The sequence below is a fragment of the Tasmannia lanceolata genome, unplaced genomic scaffold (genome assembly GCF_043159265.1).
Source record: "Tasmannia lanceolata isolate RefF3 unplaced genomic scaffold, GAP_Taslan_0.1 ptg000008l, whole genome shotgun sequence".
In the NCBI taxonomy this organism is placed as follows: domain Eukaryota; kingdom Viridiplantae; phylum Streptophyta; class Magnoliopsida; order Canellales; family Winteraceae; genus Tasmannia; species Tasmannia lanceolata.
This window is the reverse complement of record NW_027518685.1, coordinates 14,271,034-14,298,792: the sequence shown is the minus strand read 5'-3', so window position 1 is coordinate 14,298,792 and position 27,759 is coordinate 14,271,034. Positions and strand designations below refer to the sequence as shown.

Below are 27,759 nucleotides of genomic sequence, written 5' to 3'. Positions count from 1 at the left end.
AAGACGGTAGAACTATGTTAGCATTGCATTAAGTAGCAGTAGATGCCAAGTTCAAGAATATACAGTGCAAATAAGATGGGCACACATCAGTCATCCAAATAGAATGGTGCAGAAAGACTGTCCATTACAGCAAACTGCATGTTCTCTGATGGCTTCCAATGGCGCTTCCTCTGGTTTATAAACCAATTGTTTATCTGTTTCTGATTTAGGCCCGTTGATTCAGCCAATGCAATTTTATCTGCTTCCTATATAATTAAGAAAATCAGACCAAAATCAGATATGTAAACACACACACACACACACACACACACACACACACACACACACACACACCTAGATATTTATCTATCAGTAGTAAATGTTCACACAACTGTTTTGAGATTTGCCAGACTCAATCATTGACTCACCCGTGTCCGATCCCTTCAACCCTGGTCGAATTTATAGCTGTGAGAGTGTTTTGCTCAACCAAGGCAATCGAAACAGTTTTGACTCACCGAGTAACTTATACATTACTTCAGATCCGTACTTCCGTGACAAAAATAAGTTAAAAGGTATTCAGAATGAATTCATAAAATGAAAATAAGTATACCCAAATTATCAGTCAGTGTTCTAGAACTCAGCTTTTTTCATGCATCTTAGTTGATAGCTATCTAGTTAATATATGACAAGAATTGCAATAGTGTCTTCATTGCCTCCAAGGGCAGTATCAGGGGTGACAGTCAGACCCAAAGTTGAATTTTCTATCTACAGCAAATGCAATGGTAAACCAAGTGCAAAATATTTTCCTGTAAAATTAAATGCAATGTTCAAAAAGATGTGGACTTGGCTAAGGTGAAACTGAGTTGACTCAAACAAGTCAATGATTGGTGCATCCAATTGCCATTCAATTGGGCCAGTCAAAGGAGGTGGAACTCAAGACTTAGTCTCCTAGGTAAAACCCACTCGGCCTAGGGAAGTCAATGATCAACTTAGGCAGTGTACTTTAAACACAGCTATAAATATAAACTACACTCAGTATGAACAACATAGAGTCTACCTATCATTAATCATTACAAAGCACAAGCATAAACATGGATTGGACCATTAAAAAAAACATGGATTGGACAACACATTAAAAAAAACATGGATTGGACAACACATTAAACAAAACATAGAATGGCTATGAATATAGGCAACCACCTGTTATCTATAGACTATCACAAACTTGTTAAACTAATTTCCATGGAATCGCAGAGCAAAAATAATTATTTTCAGTAAATTAGATAGATTGTGTACAACACTCCAAAAAGTATTAAACATTTGTAGTGAATTTTATTTTTTATTTTTATTTTATTTTTTTGAAACGGCTAATTTCTAGTGAATTTTATGGCAAGTAAAAACGTTCCTTTTGGTTATATGTGGGCTTGATTAGCACTAGACAGTGTTGAGATGAAGGATGTAAGTATTTTATAAATTTTGCTTCAAAATTATTTTTTTAATATGTTTTTTGAATGATATTTTTTAATATTTTGACCCCATTTAATTTATTGTTTCGAAATGATTCTGTGTTTAATAATTTAATAACTTTTAACCATTTCAAATATGATTTCATGAGCGTTTTAGGCTCATGGTTACACTCCTAGGTCTTTACAAGAGAGCCTTTCTACTCTTGATAGACATGAGATAATGGGTGACAATCTCCATTGTTCTAGAGCTTATTCATTTTCCATGGGCTAGTTGCAAGTCATGTTAATCATGTCCTCAGCGGTGAGTGCACACCGCAGATATCCGATAAAGCACATGATTGATGTATCTTGGAACAATTGTCATGAAATCCGCTTAGTTTTGATGATCTATTCCTAGTGGAGCAACATTTGTCCAAAGTACAGCATTTTCGAAATGTGCCTCAGCTTTCTTTTTATCGTATTTTTCCTGTTTCTATGTATCAGTTTGTGAAATTTAGTGAGCATATTTTTAAAATTGTGTAGCATTTTCATTCATGAAATTTGATAAATTTAACCCCACTTTTTCTAACAAAGAATGTATTCTGCTGCAAGCCAAACTGTACATCCAAATCCACCTGAAAAGAAAGAAGTGCCAGTTGGAAAAAACTTACCGTGGGGTATGGCCATTTATAGTGGATATTCCACCAGTCAAGTAGCGTCTGCCTTGCCTCCTTCGGCAGCTTTCCTTTCTTTTTCTTCTTTGAAAATTCCTGCTTCAGGCTGCTCAAGTAGCCACTGTATTTGCGAAGAAGTTTATCTTTAAGCTCTCGGTCTTCACCTCTAGGAGGAACTTCTTGAACATCTATCTCCCCTCCACTTAATTCCTCTTCTGATGAGCCAGCTGGGTCATCTAGTAAAGTAAGTAGAAACTTTTCTAGTTACAAACACCATGAGAAGTGATAAAAGTTGCATTACATTCACATCCATCACCAACAAGATACAAATAGATACAAAAGAACGAAAGTGAAATTGTTATTACCTGTCATGGAGACTCGTGATCTAAGAGCTACTTTAAATGACATCATCCCAAACCTTATATCAACTTTAAGTGAGAAAATATATATTTGGTACGATGTCATTTAAAGTAGCTGATTAGGTTAAGAACCAGTATATTTTGCACAGTTGTATTCTATATTGAGTGACCAAATACTAACCCACTCAAATTTTGTGGGACTAACCTCACTTAACAGGTAAACATAGCAATAGAGTAAAATGGTTACGAAATAATATGGTTCCATTGGGTTCAACAAGAGCTAACACGACTAACAAGCCTGTGGGAACAATGATGCGAAGTTTGCTTGTGTAAATTTTGCCAATGTAGGATGAGCCGTGAAGCCAAAAGGAAGAAAGAAATTAAGGAAAAGGTATGAAAATAAAAGGGTAATATGCGTAAGTTCTCTAATTACTGACTTTGGCCAGCCCACATTAAGCTGTGGTATTATGACTTTAGTGAATTTAATTATACCCTTGGGTAAATTTAAATTAAATTTTGGTGGGACCTATGAAGGAAAATCATGAATATAGTGCCGCTTTTAGGCAACACATGATATCTTTCCAATTTTAGGATTTTATAAAATCTGGAATAGTTGGCTTTTGGTCGTATTGTCTATTGGACTTGTTGGGACTAGAAATCCATTGGAGATATTGCTTTCCCCCACTTCGCATCCGGTCATGGGCTCTTGGACATTCCCCTTGCTCGTCTCCTCACTTTGTTCGCCTGACTAAAATGAAACCAATGTTCGCCTGACGGCTTCCCTTCATTCGACTTCACTACGAGAGAGAGAGAGAGAGAGGTGCAAAGAGTCAAAGCTGCAAGCCTGCAAGAGTAAGAGAGGTTCTACAAACTTGCAAAACCTTCTTTGGTTCAAATTTTTTCACAACCACAAAATCATGAACTTTATTTTCTTCCAACTGAAGTATTATGTTTGCTAATGGTATTAAGACTGAGAAATTTGCAAAATTGCTTTACCGAAATTTCTTGTAGATGCAAGGGAAAAAAAATGTCTAGGGCCGATCTTAGAAGCACGAAGCGGGGGCGGGGGCGAGGGCGGGAGCGGAGGCGGGAGCGGAGGCGGGAGCGGGGGTTCTAGAAAAGTCTAAGTTTGGGAGCGCCATGGGAGCGTGTATGTAATATTTTCTTTATATATCTTTCAAAATTCAAGCACATCAAAAGATAATAGTTTCTAACCATTTTCATATGTATCTTTCAAAATTTAAGTACATCTAAAAGCTAATTTCTAACCATTTTCACCATCTTCATTTGTGTGCACTCGTTCCTCGTGCCTTCTGAAGATGCACAAGCCTTTGTGCTTTCTCCAACGAATTACTTTGAAGAGTTGGAGGAGTTTGATATAAGGAAGTTGGTGATCGTGGAACTTATAGAGTAATAGAAGCAAGCTGTGAGCGTCATTAGAGCAGTTCCTGTCTCTCTGGGGTCGCGCTCCCTGGAAGCTCCTTCCTAAGGAGCGCGGAATCGAGGTTCCGAGGTGGGAGCGTAACCCCGAGAGGAGGTTCCTGCTTCTAAGGGGCCGATGCATCTAAGAAAGTAGTTTTCCTTTAAGCTTTCTAGTTGATTGGGAAGCCTTTTAATGCTCGAGGATCATCCATCTTCACATCTCTTAGCAATTACGTATAGTTTGCCATAAATTAGGATGAAACAATTTGTTTATCAATTACAGCTAGAAATGTTGCAGTTGAACCATGGAGATGCTGAAGACCAACTACAATACCAACGAAGGGATTGGATGGCCTTGACATAGTATCCATTACTTGTGGCACTAATCATACAGGTGCTGAAGACCGACTCAAACACTAACGAAGCCACGAAGGGATTGGATGGCCATGACATAGTGTCCATTAGTTATGGCACCGATAATACAAATTTCTATTTTGAACCTTAGATGTAAGTATATAGTTGGTGGACGGACCGTGTGCCTCTTGATGTTTCTATGATTTTGCAATAAGAGAGGTGCGGCAAATTCCTTCTTGAATTGCTTCTTTGGTCCAAAATATTAAATCCACCACCCACTCCTCTCTCTCTCTCTCTCTCTCTCTCTATCTCTCTCTCCTTTTTCATCTAGCAAAACCTCAAAAGAAGCATGTCTAATTTTGGGGATAGCTTTCAAGACTAGGAGGTCATGTACATAATTACCGGGTTCTTATTGGAGGCTTTTATTGCCCTCTTCTTGGCTACCGTCATCTTCTACGTGGCCAAGAGCTTTTGGATCTGCAATGCCACCATCACCTTCAGTCCTCATCGGGACACTGCTCTCATGTTTAGCCGTGACCGAAACTTGGCTCTCAACCACGCCATCAGCTGAGCCCTTTTGAATTGGCTCTCACCCATGCAATGGGTTGGATCTTTCTCTCATCTGATCACTCCCTGTTGTATTATTTAAGTCCAACAATTTCAAGGACGGTTTATATTGTGTGGTGTGCCAATCCTATTTGTCGAATGGAGAGGATGCCCGATTGCTCCCAAAATTCAATAACGGCTTGCATTTGGAATGCATAGACGAGTGGTTCCACTCCCATTCCAATTGCCCATCGTGTAGAAGTATTGTTGTTGATTTGGATACTCCGGTCACGGAGACAAATCAACAACCGAATTTTCCGACGAACATTCTTTTTACAACGGAGAGGGGCTTCTTCTTCTTCTGTTACAGGAGGAGGAGAGGAAATGGGATGTTCGTGATTGAAATAACTACCAAACGATTTTTTCTTGTAAAAAGGGTAAATGATGTAATATATTTTTTATGGTTTTTGTAAAGAGGGCCAATACTGTAGTATATTTTGTAAAGTTGTATCTCCCTTTGTTTTTTTGGGCTGCAACATCCACCTTATAAATTCTTTATTTTATTGTTTGAGATTAAGGGACATTTACGTCTTTTACAATTTATGTTCGTAGGCACAACTGAAACATTTAGCAAATCCACCAAACACATGTTTGGTCATCCACCAAATGCTCCCTCAAAGCAAGCCTAAAAACTGCGAGTTGATTTCCTGTTGTACCTCACGCGCGTTAGCAGGTCGTCATATAAGACCAACTTTTGACGAGATTTCAAACCGAGTAGAAGAATCATCAATTATCTTCCTATCTTGTGTAACTATTTCCACACCCTTGGGTGGATGACCAAACATTTGTGTTTAGCGGATTGGGATGTGGTGTAATGCCTCATTGGAACATTTTACCATTATCATTATCATTATAATATATAACCCTGATTCTAACAAAACTTTTTACTACAAATCAGCAATAACAGATTTTGACATTTTATCCCTTTATCGCCAATTAACCCAGATGCTGAGCATTTACCAACTTCGAATGTTGTTAACTCCTGATTCTGACAAACAACTTGATACGTAGACCAATAGATTCTGAAATTTTATAAAAGTGATTTCAGGACTCGCAATTGTCTGACATTGACATGGTCTGACATGGGGATTGAATCCCCTTGTCTGTGATCAGATGGTTACAAACAGTGTTAATGGTCAGCTTATGAGCTTAAATGGTAATAAAAGTGGTTTCATGACTCACTCTGACATGGGGAATTAATCCCCTTATCTGGCAACAATTGGTTACAAACAGTGTTAAATGGTGGGAATATCAGATTAAATGGTGATAAAAGTGGTTTCATGAATCAAAATGGTGTGACGTTGTAGGGACATCATTCCCTGTTCCATATCCCTCTGACAGTCTTACATCTCCTTCACCACTTTTTTCATTTCCTTCCACTCCTTTCCAAATTTCACATCCTCCCTCTCTTCTCTTTCTTGCATGCATTTTATGAATATTGTAATTGGCCGGTTGCATTCTACTTATGCCCTATAGTCGATCGACACATGTCCATCATAAATTTAATATTATCCTGAGATAAAGACAAAAACAATAACAATGATAGAAGAGTGGGTGGCAGGCAAAGGACAAAAGGCATCGAGCCCCAAGATAGACTTGTAACTAACTTTTCATAGAAGAACGGACTAACAAAACCATCGAAGAAATGGCAAAGAGTGCCAGGTATTGTTACTATTTAGGTAACAATGTTAGACATTGGTACTTTTCAAGTAACAATTTTAGGCATTGTGTTCGAGTGCTAGGCATTGTTACATGAAAAGTAACAATGCCTGACACTCTTTGCATATTCCAAGTTGCTAAATGGTCAGCATCTGGGGTTAACTGGTGATAAAAAGGATAAAATGTCATAATTTGTTGTTGCTGATTGGTGGTAAAAAGTTGCCAGAATATGGGTTATATATTATAATGATAACGGTAAAATATTCCAACGAGGCATTACACTACATCCCAATCCGCCAAACACAAATGTTTGGTCATCCACCAAAAGGTGTGGAAATAGTTATATAAGATAGAGAAGATAATTGATGATACTTCCAATGAGTCTGAAATCTCATCAAAAGTGAGTCTTATAAGACTACGTGCTAATGCGTATGAGGCAACAAAGGAAATCAACTAGCAGTTCGTAGGCTACTCTAAGGGAGGTTTTGGTGGATGACCAAACATTTGTGTTTGGCGGATTTTCTAAGTGTTTCATTTGTGCCTAAAGACATAAATTATAAAAGTTGAAAACGCCCCATAATCTCAAACGGTAAAACAAAGAAATTATACGGTAGATGGCGCAACCCAAAAAACGAAGGGAGGCACAACTTTACAAGAAATATTACAAAATTGCCCCGCTTTACAAAAACCACACAAAATATATTACAGCATTGCCTCTCTTGACAAGAAAAAATCATCGTGTAGTTATCTTAATCACGAACATCCCATTTTCCCCAGCTGTAATAGAAGAAGAAGAAAAATAAGAAGAAGCCCATCCCATTTTCATCAGGAAAATCAGTCGTTGATTTCTCTCCGGGACCGGAGCATCCAAATCAACAGCTGGACTTCTACACCTGTATGATGAGTGGAACAACTGGACTTCCACACAATTAACAATTGGAATGGGAGTGGAACCACCTATGCATTCCAAATGGAAGCCGCGGTTGCATTTGGGGGAGCAATCGGGCTTTCTCTCTGTTTGACAAATAGAATCGGCACACCACACAATATATATCGTCATTGAAATCGTTGAACTGAAATAATACAGCAGGAGGAATCAGATGAGAGAATGATCCAACCCATTGCATTGGGTAAGAGCCAATTCAAAAGGGTAGAGCCGATCTCATGGATGGGTTGAGAGCCAAGTCCCGATCACGGCTAAACGTGAGAGCTGAGTCCCGGTTTGGGCAGAAGGTGAAGGGGGCGTTGCGGATCCAAAAGCACTCGAACACGTAGAAGATCATAGTAGCCTCAATAATGAACCCGATTATTATGTACATGGTCTTCGATTCTAGAAAGATATCCCCAAAATCAGACACGCTTCCTTTTTTAGGTTTTCATGGATGAAAAAGGAGATTAGGAGTGAGGTGGAATTTGCAGCACCTCTTATTGCAAAATTATAGAAACATCAAGTGGCACAGGGTCCACCAACTATATACTTGCATCCAATGTTCAAAATATACACATGTATGATTAGTGCCATAAACAATGGACACTATATCAAGGCCATCAAATCCCTTCGCTAGTGTTGGAGTCGGTCTTCAGCATCTCCATAGTTCAACTACCCATCATATCCTTGTCCCCAAGAGCAAACAACATTTATAACTGTAATTTATAAATAGATTGTTTCATATTACTCCATGGCAATTTATACCTAATTGCTAAGATATGTGAAACTGGATGATCCTCAAGCATTAATGGCTTCACAATCAACTAGAAAGCTTAAAGAAAAATTACTTTCTAAGATACATCGGCCCCTTGATATTTTTTTCCCTTAAATCTGCAAGAAATCTGGGTAAAATAACTATCCAAATTTCTCAGTCTTAGTACCATAAACAAACATAAATTTTCAATTGGAAGAAAATAAATTTCATGATTTTGAAGTTGTCAGTTGTAACTAAAAGAGAAAACTTTGAACCAAAAAAGATTTTGCAATTTTGAATCCCCTCTCTCTCTCTCTCTCTCTCTCTCTCTCTCTCTCTCTCGTAGTGAAGTCGAATAAAGAGAAGCCATCAGGCGAACAAAGTGAGGAGACGAGCAAGGGGAATGTCCAAGACCGGATGTGAAGGGAAAGCAATATCTCCAACGGAATTCTAGTCCCAAGTCGTCCAAGATAATAGTGCCGCTTTTAGGCAACCCATCTTGCTAAAATCGAGTCAGCAAGAATGATAAGTTTTTTAAATGGTGGCTTGTTGTGCACATTGATATATGTAAGTTTTTTGAAAATTTTCTACCTTTTTTCCACTGTAAATTCTTAATTCCATAAGTTTCTAAACTTCACATTCTCCCATGTTCTTCCTCGATTTAGCACAAAATTATATAAAATAAGAAATCACTAAGGCAAAAATGGGGAAAAATTGTCTTATGCGAAAAAGGCATAGATTCAACTAAATCTCATTTTTCCCTTTATTTATTATTTATTAGGATGGGCCACATTTTATAAGGGATAATAAGTGATTCTTACTCATGCTTACTCATTATTTGATCAAAGTTTAAAATTTTGGTGTCGGTGGGTAATTTCAGAATAAATCATGTAAACTGACGAAAAAATATGGAAACATATGCCAATGATATAGCTTAAAGATGAAACTTCAAGAAATGATAGAATAAGCACAAGTTCACAATTAGAAACCATCACATAAGCAAGACGAGCATCCATAATGATTTAAAAATATCCAACACATAGTGAAATGCACTATCGCACATGTCAGATAATTTAGTACGAATCAGAATTCACATGTAATGTGAAGCACTAATAAGTATAATTATGTAATACATAGTGATATAGTATACCACGGTTACACTAACGATTTTTGGTTTATTCATTTCAGTCTTTTCCGTTTCAGTTTTAGTGGGGATAGAAATGGAATCAATCATTTTGGTCGTTTCGTGTTGGTTTTCGCAGAAATTTAAAACCTCATTTTTGACAAAATGCCATCTCTAACAAAAGTGAAAAAAAAGAAGTTAAGTAGACATCGTAGGAGGACTAGGGCCCCAACACCTCTTATTTTTCTTGGGATGATGGTAGATGACTAGACACTAAAGGTGATGGAAGCAAATTTGTCGAAGGTAGGTGTTAGATGCACACAGGCTATCTAACTTGGATGTTTTTGAAATGAAAGTAGAATAAATTATAGTGTTAAATAACCATAAGAAGCTAATGGCCAGACACTAAGTGTGATGGAAGCAACTTCGTCGCAGGTAGGTGTTAGATGCACATAATTCTATCTAAGTTGGATGTTTCTGAAATGAAAGTAGACAAAATTACTGTCAAATAACTATACGAAGCTACGTTTTGCTCGACCTATTTGAAGAGCTAAAGGCTCCATCCATTTTGATGAGTACCATACGATTGAAGACAAACCCTGCAGTTAAAATTTATTGGAACCCAAGATTTTGATTCCCAAGTTCCTATAATTTAACATTTTTTTGGTTAGACACAATAGATGTACTTGTCCCATTACATACGCTACAGTTTAAGGCCACAAGGTTAGATGGTTCCACATAGTTAAAATTTGACTGAGGACCATTATGTCCACCGCAAGGATCTTATCACAACTTTTACTATAAGATTTGTACATCGTAATTTTATGTTTACACCACTATTCTTTCTGTAGTAAGCATGCAAACCACATTTCCCATGATTCCCAATCAGAGACTATATGTTCAAAAAAATGATCAAAGCACTTAGAAGTTGTCTAGACTAGCTACTTGGCAATCACATAACCAAAACTTATGGAGCTAAAAAATAAAAAGAACCAAAAAAATACCAGCAACTAAAAGCATATATGTATAGATATACATATACATGCATATGCAAATATATACATATAGATACACAAACTGCCAGCAAGCACACAACAATGTGCACCAAAAATAGAGAGACTTAAGACAGATTTTGAGAATTTATTGGGAGTAAGAATTAGCTCGATCCGTACATCCACCCCCAAACTCATAAGAACGATTTTAATTAGCCCCAAAAAAGGAGGGTCACACACACACACACACACACACACACACACACACACACACACACTAGTAAAAAGTAAAAACACCTGTGAGATGCACGAGGCGAGAAAAATATAAACGGTCAATCACTTTCCCATTTGATGCGGTGGAGTATTTCACACTCATGCTTTGACGGGTGGGTCTCACACACCATCTATAGCCAAACCAATGCATTCGAGTGGGACCTGGAATATTTTGAAAGGTGGCCGAAATCCATAATATTATGTACTAAATGAACACGTTCTGTATTAAAAAATAATCGGGTTCGTCAATATTTTGAAAGGAGTCCTGAATCCGTAGTATTATGTACCCAATCCGTAATTTTGCAAAGAAAAAACGTCACTATGTTGACTTTGTCCACTTTTTTTTATTAAAAAAGTATAAAGGAGGGGGTAGGATTGAAATTATGTGGCTTTAATGGGTGCCTCGTTAAAAAGCATAAAGGAAGGGGTATGATTGAAAATATGTGGGTTGAATGGCTGCCTTTGTTAAAAAAAAGACAAAAAAAGTGATGTGTAATTCTATTAGAATTTTGGAAGAAATTCAAATAATTCTCTCCTTTTCTCTTCTGCTATATATATATGTGTGTGTGTGTGTGTGTGTGTATGAGAGAGAGAGAGAGATAATGGAGAGATTTAAATGCCAAAAAAAAAAGCAAAAAATTTTAGTACATATTAAACAGTGTAATCTATAGCGGCCTTGTTTTTAAAACTATGCCAACAGTGAATAATAATGCCAAGAAAGAACAAAAATGAGAAACTATTCAAGTAAAGAAACATGCTTCAAAAGTAAACACTGTTTGTGGCCATTCCAATTTTTACTTTGTTTGACTATGAATCTAGCTTAAAAATAGTCATGAGACTGATACACTTACCAACTCAATTATTCAAGAGGCAACATAGACCTTACTATTGATGGGGCCCATTCTGAAAACCTGTTATAGATGAAACAGGGTAGCTGTCCCACTAGGGTATTGAATTTGAAATATCACACTTTTATTTCCATTGCCATTTGTATTGGAGATCTGTGGGAGGGCCCACTACGTTTATAAGGAACTCACTTATGTGGTAGAATTTTATTGCATATATCTCTCCTGCCACTTGCAAATAATAACAAAAACAAAGGTAATACTAAGAACAACGAAAATAAGAAGCTTCTATTGAATCACAGTGCTTTATTTCAGACTGCTCATTGTACATATGATACATGTAAACCGATGAAACCATTGATGTAATAATCTACCCAAGTGAATATGCCTCTTTCCAAAAACTCTACAATTCAATTTACCAATTTCAGTTAATTTTGGTCACTGAATGATGATACTTGCTTATCTTCAACCCTTCTTCTGAACAATCCATCCATAGCCAACCAAGTTTTAAAGGTCTCGATATGTATCGGACCACTTCGACAACAATATAACAACCGATGTATTATTTATTTATCGGAGGGGGTCTGAAACTGCTATATCATCCGATATAGCCAACTAATCAAAAATTAAAAAACCATCCATTCATGAACAGCTTAAGCCTAACATTCAAAAAAAAAGAACAGCTCAAGCAAATTATTAAGGTCCTAATCATTTTAAAGGTAATAATAATAAAGGTGTCCTATAACAGTGGGCCATACAAATGAATTCAAAAAATATATATAAGTAAATATAACATTAAATTTCAACCAATAAGCTTGCAAAACACGTAAGGAACAAAATCCTACTTGGAGCCCACAAATAAATGCCACGTTCCTAATTTAAATCTGATCTTGACCTGATAAGAAATGATGGGCGATAAGAACCACAGCATGCAGCCAAATATTAAATGCGACAGACATTGCTATTGTATGTAATGTGTAAAGATTTTCCAAACAATGACTAAACTGGGCAGAGGAAAGAAATTGACTAGCAAGGAAACACCCAGAAATTTAAGAATACTAAAGTCAATAAAGAAACACAAGCTGAAGTCTCGTAATTCAAGAGCCCAGAGAGAAACACAATAATAGAGCTGCTGCAATCTCGAAACTATAGACCACTTGGAGACTCAATAAGAAGAGAGAAGCAACGTACATAATAATCAGACAAAACATTACCTTTTTCTTCCTTGGACCACCCCCTTGAGAACTGTAAAAGGGTCCTCATAAATACACTGAAGCGGGGATGGGCCAGTGAAGAGGACTCAAGGTGGGACCCCATGGGCCTTAGAAAAAGAGTGGGCCTAAATATATATAAATTTTCTATAAAAAAGAAAAGAGAATAATAGGACAGGATTAATCGAAGTCATGTCAAACAGGGCGCGCAGCTCAAAGCGAGGAATGACGCGTGACAACTGACACTAGCAATTTCATGGTTGAAAAATAAAGCTGGACAGCTCCTGCCAGCGGAATCCGCGGGAGTCCATGTGACCACGACCACCCCCGCTTAACCAGGGTGGAGAGCAATAAATCAAACTGACAATGGCACAGTAATGATTTTTACTTTCCTATCATACCCCTCCCTCTTTTCTCAAAACCTGGGAGAAAGAAAAGCCCACTGTTATTGGCACAACCATCTTTTAATAATTGCACTAACTTAGCTTGCCTTTTTTATTCGGTTACCGCCTTAGAGCTCTTTTGGGAACCGTAACAAGTTTTGATAGCTACTTATACGAGAAATTTCAAGCTGAGCTTGTGCAATTATTAAAATACGGTAGTGCCATTATCAGTAGCCGGAAAATATCCTCCAAAACCTGAGTTGATAGTTGCACACAAACCCAGATTATCTACACGGTGTGTTCATCCTACCCCACCGGTGAGCAAATAGGACCAATAATCAAAGACAAGGATTTATGTTCATGACAAAATAATTAGGGCAGTGATAAATCGACTCCCCATGTGTCTCTCTCCTCTTTCTCTCTCTAACCCAGAGGAGAGAGAAAGACACATGTGGAGTCGATTTATCACTCCCCAATAATTAACTTTCAGAAAACTTGGTCGATTTACATAATCCTACATTGCTTATATACAGTGCTAAGGAGATAAACATAGAATCAAATCTAGATGACTATGGAACTATGGGGGTAGACTATCTAAATCCAACCTAGTTGCCTAATCTATCTAATTTATCTCATCTAATCAACTTGACTAATCTACCACTAACATGGTCCATTGGTGAGAACATAACCCAATCCAACGGTAAGATCTCACTTATTATAACACGGGGCAGCATTCAAGGACCGATCGAGATAACCAGTCTCACAGCAAGTCCAACTGTGATCATTATTTTTTTCTTATGGTAATTTAATTGATCAACCTAATTAAATAAGTAAAACAGTCAATGAAAATAATTCGTAAATAGACACTGAGCGTTCAATGAGATCATAGGATCATAGGATAATATTCAGCAATTCGATCGTACTGGGAGATCATCTAAGATTGTGATAGACTTATCACGAATCATCAGTTGATGAATTGGAAACAGTAATGTAATGAATAATCCACAATCTAGATACATCACCAATCCATAGGCCAAAATGTGAAATTTCAAGGGCAGAATAAAATAGTTTGAATCATACAATAAATCAATCAGTAACTTTCTGCAAAACAAATTTTTACTATACTTTGTTCGAATGTGCAAAGATCAACTTAAGGATAAGAATTCGCTACTCCAACCGGATTAAGAAGTCCAAAAATCTTCATCCCACTAGGCAGAGAGTAAAACCTACGAAAGGAAAATGACGATGCAGAAGGGATGTCGAAACTCGAAACTAGATCCATCTATGACACAGGCCTTCTTTGTATTATGATCCAGTACTATATTTAACAAAGAATTGCAGACTGAGACACCCAGATGGAGGTTCGAGTAATGATTTAATCAAGTTCTAAGACATGTTTGCTAATTTTTATGAGCTCACATCTAAAAATACACAATGACCCAAGTTTCGAGTGTGCAAAGATCAACTTAAAGATACGAATTTGCTACTCCCACAGGATTAAGAAGTCCAAAAATCTTAACCCCAACCTAGAAAGGAAAATGATGAGGCTGAAGAGTTTGTCAAAACTACATCCATCTATGACACAGCCCTTCTTTGTATTATGATTCAGTACTATATTTAACAAAGAATTGCAGACTGAGACACCCAGATGAAGGTTCGAGTAATGATTTAATCAAGTTCTAAGACAAGTTTGCTACCTCTTATGAGCTCACATATAAAAACACACAATGACCCAAGTTTCTCCGCAGTATGGTTAACAACGTTTGTAGGGTACCTACCGCGGTGCTAAGATGTTCGAAATAGTCGAATCGACGGATTGACACCAAGGTAGTTCTAAAATTCCAATCACACTAGATGCACCAGAAACTTGTAAATATGGGCCCATATGGTGTACTGGTGAGGTTGATTCCCTTAATGTTGCAATTTGTGCTAACAGGGGTTTGCATGTCATGTGGAAAAAGGTACAAAAGTATTTCACAAGGAATGTTTTCTTTAATACTAACATAAAAGAAATGGAATAATTAAGTGTATAATAATCATGATGCCGAGGAAACTAATGACTTCATCTGCTTATGAACATGTAGTTTCATCCTGAATTTCAAAGCGGTCACAACAAGAATGATTGATTAGGAAGACATGCAAACAAAAGATGTTGGGGTCCCATGCAAAAGCAAATAGTCCCACATCGGTAAAGTGATGGGGATGGGAATGGGTTATAAGGGAATGGACACCCTCTCTCTAACAGCTAGCTTTTAGGGGTGAGTTCTACCCGTTTAAATTCCCAACAAATAGTATCAGAGCTCAGGGCGTGGTAACTCGGGTTTGCCTCGAGGGCGGGGAAATGTCCCTCGGGGAAGATCCCGGAATCCCCGGTGCAGTTATCTCGTGGTTCCCACGTTGCCGCCACATGGAGGAGTGAGATTGTCCACGTTGCTTCCGCGTGAAGGGGGAGATTGTTGGGGTTCCACACAAAAGCAAATAGTCCCACATCGCTAAAGTGATGGGTATGGGGATGGGTAATAAGGGAATGAGCACCCTCCCTCTAACAGCTAGCTTTTAGGCGTGAGTTCTACCCGGTTAAATTCCCAACAAAATATCCAAGGAAAGAGAGCAAAATGAGATACCAAGACCAGGAACCACAAAGAAGTTAGTCACTTCTAATTAGAGGCTCCTATAGGCTATAGCAACAAGAAGTAACAAAAAATTGACACTTGAAGTTTCATACTTCAATAAGAAGTAACGAAAATTGACACATGAAGTTTCATACTTCAATAACTCTAATGCAAGAATCTTGATTATCTAAACATCGTTTTCACATGTTTCATTATATCTAGAAAAAATGATACTAAGAAAATATTCAAATAAGGAATGCATGTTGTACTGAACCATGCTGAATATTTAAAATTAAATTGGAAATGTGAACCTCGCCCTATTACAAAGTAAAAGAGCTCGACCCAAAAGGCAGAAAACCAGTTTCACCCATAATTATGAAGAATAGCCCCTCGAGGGACCCATGCAAAAATATTACAGGTTCAGCTATAGTCGTACAATAAAAGCTCCTCATTTTTTTTTTAAATGGAATAAAAGCTCCTCATTCAACTCTATAATTTGCTAACTTTGCCTGCACTCTAGTAGCGTATTATGTGGGGATTCAAATGGAAAAGGTCAATTTAAAACTGAACTAAGGGAAATGTATTTTAGCCATGAATGACAAGGTGCAACCCTTTTATCCAACAGCACTAACTACAACCTCTCGAATAAACTTAACACCGTATCATAATTTCGTCAACCTCATAAGCAATAAGTGACATCACCATTTTCATTTCTAATAGAACCCTCTAAACTAGTTTGTCCAGGGATAACCTCTGATGCTACCATCAAACTGAGTTCCACCTCACCATAGGAAGGAGAAACTATCATACTAATGTTTGGGGAGAAAAATCAGAAAGAATAAATACAATTACTCAGAAGCTGATCAAATGACTGCCTAAAATTAATCAGACTTGATCAGTTTCTTATGTATGTGTGAGTCATTCCCTTCTCATCAAGTAATAATCGTAGCCTAGCTAATACGAAAAGGTCCACAAATGAGAGACAACCCTAAATTTGTTGGGCTCAAAAAAGGACAGCAGGATAATGTGTCCTATAAATTAAAAAATCAAATCACCAAGGACCAAAACTAAAAAAATATATATGTGCCGCTCAAAATCTATCTATTGCATATTCCCATGGTCCCCCTATGATTACTATGGGCCCTACCCCTCATACAAGGTCCACCAAATAGGTGTATTTTTGTCATGTGAAAATTGCATAGGTTCTGTGCTAAGTTGAAACTGTTGTACTGGTTTTAGAGTTCTGATTTTACAGTAGGTCTTATTTGCAGATCATCTGGCTCTCTGGCACATGGTAATCTATATGGAAGCTATTGGATTGCCAACGCCTGTCGATGTAATCGCATAATGTGCCGAACCACGTCAACATCTTGTGTTACAAATAATTTGTATGTTTACATTTCCATCTGTTGTGGTTTCTCGTAAAATCAACGATACAATGTAATAAATAATACAACATATAAAGAGAATAACAAAGCGCCAAACAAGGACACAAAGATTTAAAGGGGGTTGGAAATCGTTTCTACATCTATGGGCGAGATTCTGACCCAGCACTATTAGAGAAAGATACAAGTTCAAGGGTAGCAGTAGATCTTAAAATCTCAACAAACCATAACCCTACCTTCTTCCCCACGCAAAAAAAGAAACATTCTTTTATGTTTCTCTCAAAACCATTTTCTTTACCTCAATGAGAAAAAGGTCCTCTCACATTTTAAAACACTGAACTCTATCCAGTTTTGGTTATACCAAACCTTGTGCATACAGCTTCTCCAAACCCAAAAAAAATCCAAATCAAATTGGAAACTATAAGGGAATCACCCAATCGTTAGATAACAAAGTAAATGTTGGAAATAAAAAAAACCAACATCATCAACCCCCCATGGTTTTAAATTACGGTTGAAACATTTTGTTTTGGCCAAAATATTTCAATTTTGGCAGTTATTGAAAAGAAATCCACTTGGCCAAAAAAATTCAGGATTTCGTTAAGGTTTTAATAAAAAATATATGAAACACACTTTTTAGATAAAAAAAAACTATAGTCAACTATAATCGAATAAAAGAAAAGAAAAAGATTCATTTACTATATTTCTAAAAAAAATACTAAAAAGAAGTAAAACAAGTGGAGGAGAATCTAACCTGGACTTTGGCCTTGATTTTGTACCGAAATGTTTCAGTGATTTTACAAGCTTTCGGCAGAAATTTCATACCGAAACAGAAATGTTTCCGTTTATCTGATGACCGAAATAGAAATTTAAATACTTGCCCCTAGATCAACGGTCTTCACAAAAAAAAAAAACAATCAACCAAAATTTTAAGACTTTTTTTCCCCGGAATTTTAAGACTTAATCATATGTATCCAAAAAAAAAAGCTTGTATTGCCATATTAGCAAATTCATAATTCCTACATAAGAAATGTGACAAACTAAGACAAAAAGGCATCCCTTAGTAGCTATTCAAATAAAAGGCCTACCTTAGTCCCACTAAATCCCTTTTTCAATGATGGTGTTGAACTTTTGGGGTTAAGCCAACCAGAGGCACTTTCAAACTCCCAAAGCAAGATTTATAACAATCATCATAATCACACTTGCCATGATACCAAATTCTGAATTCCTACAAAAGAAATGAGCTGAGCGAATACCACAAATCATACCTCAAATCATACCTCAGTTCCATTAAAACCTTTTTAGTGATGGTACTAACTTTTAGGTGATAAGCCACCTGGAAGTAGTTCTTGTTGGATATTTTCAAAATATATTTAATTTTAAAATATGAAAAGGTTTTTTGGACCAAAAACATTTATTTTACGAAAAGATGTTTTTTTATCATTCAAAAAAACGCAGAGTTTAAAATGGAATGGTGTTTTCATGTTTTGACTGCCACCTTCACAACTTTTGATATTTTATAAAGGCCTGAGGTCCCATTTTTAAAGCAATCTTAGAGAATGTTCTAGGGTCTCTAGAATTGTGTTCGTTGTTTCCCCATTCTGTTCCACGTAAGTGTCAGCATACTGGTAAACTATTGAACTTGGGATCCAACCTTAGATTGACAGTTGTAGGAATTGTATCCTCGGGACTCTATTTCCATGTAGCAACCTGCATAGGTAGGGAAATAAAAGTCTATAAGACAAAGGCTTAATGGGCTTGTCCTGCCTCTTGTTTTTCCAACTTTGATCATTTCCATCTCCATAGTTTGATCATTCATCAGACCAAATTCTGAACTCCATAAACAAGATATATAACACCTATACTAATCACTTGAAATTCCTTCAACCACTTACCCATTGTTTCGTAAATGTGATTATATTTGAAGGCATACAAACCTTCGAACAATTTACCAAACCAGCGCAACACTATAATGCATGCGGCTATAGCAACGATAGCATACCCAACCACAAATGCTTATCATTGTAACGCAATGAACACTGACTACAAACCAGTGTTCAATCACTTCTCTTCTTCAATGAATATCTCCACCAAAGCAAATTGGGAAAGCACCTTGCTTCACATATTACTCTCTTACTTTTCAAATGCGCTCCCCAACAAATTTTTAAAGTAATAATCACCGCCACCCCACCCCACCCCACTATATGACCTTTCTTTCACGCATGCATGAACACATACATACACAAACACACGTGCACGCAAAAAAAAAAAAAAACTTTTATGAACCCGTCATATTTCCCTCAAAGCTTTCAAAACTTCTGCACTGGAAATTCAAGTCTAGATCAATCATAACTCCCTATATGATGCTAAAAGAGACATTGGAACAGGTACGATAATTAGAAATAAGGCACATACAGACATTCCGGGTTCTAACAAGTGTAATTGAACCTAAATTCATATGAGGAATTAAGATATAAAGCAAGCTACAGCACAACCTTACTACTTGGAAACAAGTGGATCATGAATGTGATAAAGAAGGTAGGGCTTCCAATTTCCAATACATCAGAAAAAAAAAACAATTTGAACTCGATATAACTTCACATATAGTACTCTGTCCAAACCCTATAAGGGCTATCTTAATAAACAACAGAATGCCATTTAACGCATTTGCGTTCTTGGCACAGGAAGTGGTTACACCCATGGCATGGCATTTTGTCAGGAGTTGTCCCACTATGTGCATCAACCATGATAAATGAAAGCAGATCAACAAAGTTGACATGCCAAGATAGACTTTATCAATAATCTACCCTAAATTTCGAAGGTGGTTCCTACATACCAGCAAACATCCACAAAATGATTCAACAAAGTATTGTCAAACTAAACTACTGGATGTATTTCTGTGATTCATTTACTAAATATACCGATGACATTAACACCCTATAAATGGAAATAAAGTCAGACAAAAAAGAATGACCAATCTGGCAAATGTCTCTTTGGGCTATACCCCATTATCAGTTATTAACGCCTAAAATAACAAGGGAGATGATAACTTTGCACCCCCTGCAAGATTATTCGCATCCTTTAAATGTGATTTGATGTCAAAAACGTCGAAAAGGAGGGTAACATGAATAGGCTTTAACGCTTTTTGAAGTCAAATCACGTGAAAGGGGTGCGAATTTATCATCTGCCAATAACTATCCCTACAATAACATTCAGACAGAAAAAACTATTTGCTAGATGAATCAATTCTACATAGTTCTTTAGTAGGATATACTTGGCCCCAAAAATAGGTATAGTGAATCAATAACTCAATCAATTTGTGGAAATTCTGAAATAAGCCCTACATCACAAGGCTACATGGCATGCAGAAGAGAAAAAATGATCCTAAGAAAACACGAGCTGGTGTACCCAAAAATAACAAGTTTGAGAAGACGAAGCAAGCAGGATTATTCGCATCCTTTAAATGTGATTGGATGTCAAAAACGTCGAAAAGGAGGGTAACATGAATAGGCTTTAACGCTTTTTGAAGTCAAATCACGTCAAAGAGGTGCAAATTTATCATCTCACAATAACTATCCCTACAATAACATTCAGACAGAAAAAACTATTTGTGAGATGAATCGATTCTACATAGTTCTTTAGTAGGATATACTTGGCCCCATCTTTAGTAGGATATACTTGGCCCCAAAAATAGGTATAGTGAATCAATAACTCAATCAATTTGTGGAAATTCTGAAATAAGACCTACATCACAAGGCTACATGGCATGCAGAAGAGAAAAAATGGTCCTAAGAAAATACACGAGCTGGTGTACCCAAAAATAACAAGTTTGAGAAAACGAAGCAAGAAAAGAAGATACTAAGAAACTAAGGGCACGCTCGCTAACCATTATTACAATGGTTTCCACCAATTTTCTAGATGCAGAAATGAGGAAAGCAAAAAAAAAAAAAATCACTAAAAATCTTGTAAGAAAGACAATGTACAAAGCCCATTTCTACGATTCTCACTTTTACGAGAGAAAAAGATGAGATTCTGCGGAGCAACTAGGAATCGCTTCCTGGATTCTCATTAATCCGCTTCTACATGATTCTACCAGTGAGAATGAGGACCCTTGCAGAACACACGATAAATTAACAAATAATAGGACAAAGGTATTATGAGCCTGATTTGGTTCGTAACAGATTTGTTTTTCTTAGAAAGAAGATCAGCCTCTTGATCCACTTCGAGGGAAGGATCGGTCCTCCTTTGTGCACAAAGACTGTTACTAGAACTATTTTCTTCATTCATTTGAGAAAGGTATGTACATGTTATTTATAGAAAAGCATAATCTAGATAATCCTTATCTCTAAGACTCCTACCTTTACTACACAACTTGAGAGCAAAATCTAAAAATAACAAATATCTAAACTAATTTATTTCACCATAAGCAGGACCCATCACGTAACATTCCAACCGCCTAGAAATCAAACTTGTCCTCAAGGTTGAATTGTTGGAGAAAATTAATTATCCCGTCTGGGTCCCAAATCTTATTGGGCATAACCTTCACAAAAAAAAACATAACTGAGATTAGCCTTTCATGTTCTTTAAGAATAGTGGTCGCGATCATTCAAACCTTGCCTTCAAAATCCATTATGATCCCAGTTGGAAATAGATATGATTCTTTATGGAGCCACATCGACAGAATGAATGAATTGTTGAACAAATTCAACAAACGGTAATGTGTTCAGCTAACCCATCCTTGTTGCCATCAGTTCTTGCACTTTTCTCTCCCTGAACATCAAAATTTTCATCATTATGCATTTCTTCATCTTTGCGCATTTCCTCGACCACTATACTAATTTTGGCCAAACCTTCCGCAAACCGTCCATGCCCATCCATCAATTCCAAAACAAGTGCTTTGATCTTTTGAATATCATCACATACAGAATCCAAAATCTCCCAAGATGCAGTTATGACACAATATAGATTGCTCTAATATCAAATGTTACGACCGGATTTGATCTTCTTAGAGGGAAGATCAGCCTCTTGATCCACTTCGAGGGAAGGATCAATACTTTGAGCCCAAAGAGACTTTATGGAACAATTTTCTCCATTCATTTAAGAAAGGTACGTACATGTTATTCCTAGAAAAACCCTAATCTAGATAATCCGTGATCTCTAAGACCCCTACCGATGCTAAACAGCTAGAGCAATCTAAATAAACAAATATCTAAACTAATTTATTTCACCCTAAGCAGGACCCATCTAGTCACGTATAACAAAAGGTCATGACATATTCGCAAGCCGATAAATGTGATGTCATAATGTTGCAAATCAAGAGAAGAAATGATAAAGAAGAAAATGATGAAGACGAGCACGATTTAAACACAAGAATTTTTAGGTCGCATGGTTGGAGAAACAACATAGCAAAAGAACTAGAGGGACCAACACATGACGGGACCCTAAGCGGATGCAATGTCCTAACCAGTAAACAGCTGGGAGAGCAAAATCAAATGGGATTTAATGTGGAGCCCTAGACAGATTCTTTAGCCAGGCAGGCTTCCTCACAGCCATCTTACTGACCAAGTGAAGCAATGTAAACAGCATGTCCACTAAAATCAGAACTGATGGCATGGCTAAAGCATCTTAGTGCAACCCACTAAATGGATGCATGTGGTAGAAATTAATGCTAAAGGAAAAGTTTATAGGAGAACAACATCAGAAAACAAGTGTTTGGGAACAAGTACGGAACCTTTGCAGATAACAATATAAGTTAGTGGGTGGACAAGAGCAAGACACCACGTGTGGAATAACCTCCACCCACGATTCTTACCTATTTTTTAGCTTTAAGTTGGAAATGCAAAACCGAATGAAACTTGAGGATTAATATAGCTTTTTAATCAAAGCTGTCATTTGCACCACGGACTCCATAAACCAGATAGTCAGTGCAACCACAAAACGCACAGGAAAAGAAGCCTTTCTGTACAACTTTAAACATCACAGCAGCATAACTCATTTGAAGTGAAGTTTTTTACAGTATTTTAAAGCTTTAAACAGTCCAAAAGACATTTGAAGTGAAGTGTTTTGCAATATTTTAAACTTTAAGTAGTCCAAAAGAGGCAAAGGCAAATCTGGAGATATAAACAAAACATGGTACAGAAAGAAAAGGAGTTACACAAGCATATGATACAGCACAATGGCAATTCTTTTGAATAACTATTGTCAATACAGCTTAGGGTACTTTTTGCGATAATGATAACGAGAGTTCCGGCATTCCATACGAATAAATTGTTGATGGTGTACATGACTTTGAAGTACAAGGTTTGCTTTCAGTTCTGGTTTATTTTATAGTTAACAATGGTAGTGTGTTGCAAACAACAATTTCCAAGGAGATCCCTTTCTGCAGCAAGCAAATGCTTTATTAAAATTTCCAGTCAAACTGACGGCTTTTACTCATTTCCTTTTCCAGAAGACATGCAACCACATCATGCTATATTGGAACTCGTAACTCTTTAAAAGCCATCTAGAAATAAGCATTCATTATTACAGATACTACATAACATTTCAGGATTTTTAACGGAACCCAATTTGTTTTAAAATAAATGAGAACCCAATACAGCAAAAGATACTCCATTGACATGCCTGAGGGACACATCTTGACATGGTATTCAAAGATATCCCAAATTAGTCCGACCCTTAGATTAGCTTTATTTAGCAGGCACTATATGTCTACTATTTTTATAGTTAATAGTCTCAATTAATATATGCAATTGATTTTATATCATAAGATGTTTGTCTTCTTAGCATATTGTGTCCAATAGCAATTGATTAATATATGCAATTGATTTTAATCATAAGATGTTTCACCCCAACCCAACTTTTCTAAACACAAAATGAAAAAATAAATATGTGAAAAACGTAACTCAAGATTTGGAAATCAGTAGAAACAGTCTCAACCTGAGGCATTTAAATGACTAAATTGATTAAAGTTGGACAAAGAAATTTTGTAAGAAACAACTATTTAGTGCCCGACTCTTGGATTCAAAATGGCACAAACACAAGTCCCAAGATAGTCAATAAATCAGATTTTTTACCATGACCAACTTACATAACATGTACCATACATATTACGCAAAAAATCACACTATAAGTAGAACATGAAACTCATGCAAGGGCATAGATGTGGCTCGTTGTGGTGCAATACAAGGACATGCATGTGGCTCATTGGAATCCAATACAAGGGCATATATGTTTCTCATTGACTCGTTAGTTTCCAAATAGGGAGTTGCTATACTACTACAACCGTAAATTTAGGCATTTATCCTGCATGTCAGTTTGTCTTGTTTGATTAGCATTTAATTTTCCACATATAGGGTGTCTATACTCTATACTAGCTCCCACCTACCAATATCACAATTCTATAAAAGCATGATACATAATAAATACCTACATAGATTGAAATATGTCAAAGCTATAAAGAACATGTAAATTAAGCTTCTTCCCTAATAACATGAGGGATTTTTAACGATATGCAGTGACCTTTTCACATGGGTTATCAAATAGGGTTTGCGAGTTTCCATGGGTGGCAAATTTTCATACCGTGCACATTTTTCACCCCGCCAATAAAAAAATACACCCCAAAAATCCACAAAATACCCGCAAGCCCATTCAAAAACCTGAGTGTAAAATACGCGTAAGAAAGCAGTCACCCCACGAAAATTTTGTCACTTTCTTACCTCCATTTGCCAAAAGGCAAAAAAAGATATAAGAAAACAAAGAAAGACTGATGCCAACACTAAACTCTGATACGTCAAACTCAGAAACTAGAAGTAGACGGGTACCGGTCTTTCAACCTTTTATTTCATCTGACAGAAGGAAAGGAACCCAAACACAGCAAATAAGACGGGAGGGAAAAATAACCCCCTGGTTTAAAGAAGGCCTGGCCCTGGGTAGAGTTTCAGTTCTGACGCACGCCCATGACTCCAGAAAGAAAACCCTTTTATCTCTTCTGATTATTATTATTGTAAGTCGCTTGCTATTTTTTTGTTACAACAACAGAAGGAATGCCTAAATCCATTTACCATCCTAGCAAACACAACATTCCCATGTCTTTCTGCTAGCTCTTGTGGAACAGTCACTTTCTCTGAGATAGACTTATGTTTCTTCTTCTAGGGTTTTTATCGGACTGAGGTACAGTGCTAACGTGCGCCACGACTTCAGTTTTATTCATTACCATTAAAAGAAGAAAATCTGCACACACAAAATCACAAGGCTTAAACAAAGACGTTCCCAACTCCTCCGCAGGCAAAAAAGGAAAGATGGGAGTTTGTAGCTTCAGTGCATCTATCGTTATCTTGTCCCCCCTCAGTTCTTCGATTTTCTATATACATATACTAATATAATGTACACATGATGAAAATATAAAAAAACTCAATGGACTGTGAAACGAAACCCATAATTTAGAATAGAAAGAAGCATGAGCCATGAAGCAAAAAATCTCTGAATTTTCAAATAGAAGATAAAACGAGCAGTGAGAAAAAGAGATACCGGAACCGTAGCTTCTAGAAGGTCCCTTGCAGAGATTGCTTAGCTGCACTTCGATGTTGTTCAAGAACGTTGTGGCTTCGTCGAAAGGTCTTGCTAAATCGGATTTGTATTTGACCAACACATCGCAGTAGGTTTCCTGGAAAAATAAATCAAACCCCCTCAAAGAAGAACTTGGAATTCCATGAAAACATAGAAAAGGTGCACGTGATCGTGTGTGTGTGTGTGGGTGTGTGTGGGTGAGAGAGAGAGAGAGAGAGAGAGACCATGAACTCGTCGAGCTCGGGATCAGCTCCTAAACGAGATGAAACGGGGTTTCGTTTATAGACGTCGTTTTCTCGACGTATTTCTTCTAAAAGGGAAGCGATTTCCGGAGGCGCTCCCACCTGAAATACCACAAAAAAAATGGAGAAAAAAATACACTAATGAAACACAAAGATTGTCCGATAGAAAACAATACCCAGAAGGGAAATAAGAAACTCGTGTCTGATAGAAAACAACGCGAGATTCAGAGAGAGAGACTCGAAAAATTACTGGGAAATGATAGAAATAACACAAGAAAAACGAAATTCTGAAGAAAAAAAATACAAACTTGTTTGAGATTTCTCGACCATAGATATATACAACACACACAAAATGGAATGCTAAAAAAAAAAAAAAAAAACCTATTGAAATTACAGACCTGTTTGAGATTTGACGACCATTGATAAAAAATAAGGAGAAAATAAAAAAGTGATGGAAATCCGAAGTTCTTGGGTCGGGTAGGAGATAAGAAGGTGGAAACTAGAGAGAATGACGGAAAAATAACGGAAACTAGGGGTTTAGAAATTAGTCAGAAATGAGATGGATTAAAGAGAGGAAACGAAAATTCAAGATATGTTAAAGACAGTGAAGTTAACGCGAGAGATGTAGAAAAACCGAAGAAACACACAGCAATTCAACTATTTTTTAATGCAGTACAAAATTTACTTAATCTTTCTCCTCACTTCTTAATCGTGTTTGGAATACCAAACGATCTTCATACCAAAAAATATGATACCTAAGAAGGAAGTGAGATTTCAGATAGTTAATTATGTTTCTATGTTTTGAAATAAATTCCATGCTAAGAAAAGAACGCTTTGATTTTGAAAACTAAAACGCCAAAACGTAAAAGCCTTCTCAGAAACAACACGTCACACTACGAAGATTAAAAAGATCATGGAAATTTCGAAGACGAGCTCAAAGAAGAAGAAATCAAACGATCGGAGGAGAGAGTAACTAAATGCGATTTCTCTCTAGAGATTCCTTCTAAAAACAGGAAATTTCAGTTTACTTTCCTTTCTGAGCTTGTTCCTTTCTAAGCACAATATACTGTTTTTTTTTTTTTACCTTTTGGCAATCTATGTAGGCTTCGAGTAATCTTGGATAACGAGGATGAGAAGCGATTTTTGCTTTCATCAGAGTTGAAATCTCATCTCCTCCTCCTCCTCCTCGAATTTCAGGCGTGACGGAAGCCTCAGAAATTGCCGATGCTGAGAACATCGGATCCGGTCCGAAAATCGGAATCCGGTCGCGATAACCACCGGCGGTGAGAAGGCTATGCAAATCCGCCTGAGAAACGAGATTTTCCGGCGACATTGGCCCTTGCTGATCAGAATAATCGACGGTCTGATGGAAGCCATAAACATCCATCGATTGCCGGGAAAACTAAAGCGGGAAATTGAATTCCCGGACAAAGATAGGGTTTGTGCAGATAAATAGAGAGAGAGAGAGAGAGAGATTTTGATTTTGATTTTTCCGGGAATGGAGTAGCAGAGAAGGACTGCGAGTGTTCTCGGGGGGTGTGATTTTTGGCTTCCAAACAACAAGAAGCGCTCTCTTTTTGTGTGGGGAGTTGATATTTGCAGCCCCCCCTTTGTTTTGGTAAGATACAACCTCTCTTTATTTTAGACCTGTAAATGAGAGACATCTTCTAAAATATCAGCTTCCTATTATTTCCTACTTTTTTTATAAAAAAAAAAGGACGATGATAAATTCGCAGCCCCTATAAAATGATTCGCACCACTTTAACGTCAATTATGTGGCAGACTTTTACGCCATTTGACGTTTATGTGCGAATTATCCCACAGGGGTTGCGATTTTATCAGTAACCCAACAAAAATTTACGAATAATAAAACACTGTCGAGTCTACGCTTTCTGGTCATGCCGCACGGATTGATTTTATAAATGACGAAACTGCCCTTACCGGGCGTCGA

General features: G+C 37.1%; 1 protein-coding gene across 2 annotated transcripts; it reads right to left on the bottom strand.

Annotated features, from left to right (window-relative positions):
• On the bottom strand, positions 1–27,446 carry KNAT6 (homeobox protein knotted-1-like 6). 2 transcript variants are annotated; one of them, XM_077388079.1, is made up of 5 exons: positions 26,893–27,446; positions 25,791–25,910; positions 25,528–25,663; positions 2,096–2,325; positions 1–245 (listed from the first exon to the last, which is right to left on the bottom strand). In XM_077388079.1, exons 1-5 carry the CDS (start codon positions 27,193–27,195, stop codon positions 87–89), a joined length of 948 nt encoding a protein of 315 aa, XP_077244194.1. In that variant the 5' UTR covers positions 27,196–27,446; the 3' UTR covers positions 1–86. The 2 variants fall into 2 exon arrangements, with proteins under 2 accessions (XP_077244194.1, XP_077244193.1); XM_077388078.1 differs by having other exon boundaries at positions 2,096–2,334; positions 26,893–27,441.
• Between the last annotated feature and the right edge of the window lie 313 nt (positions 27,447–27,759).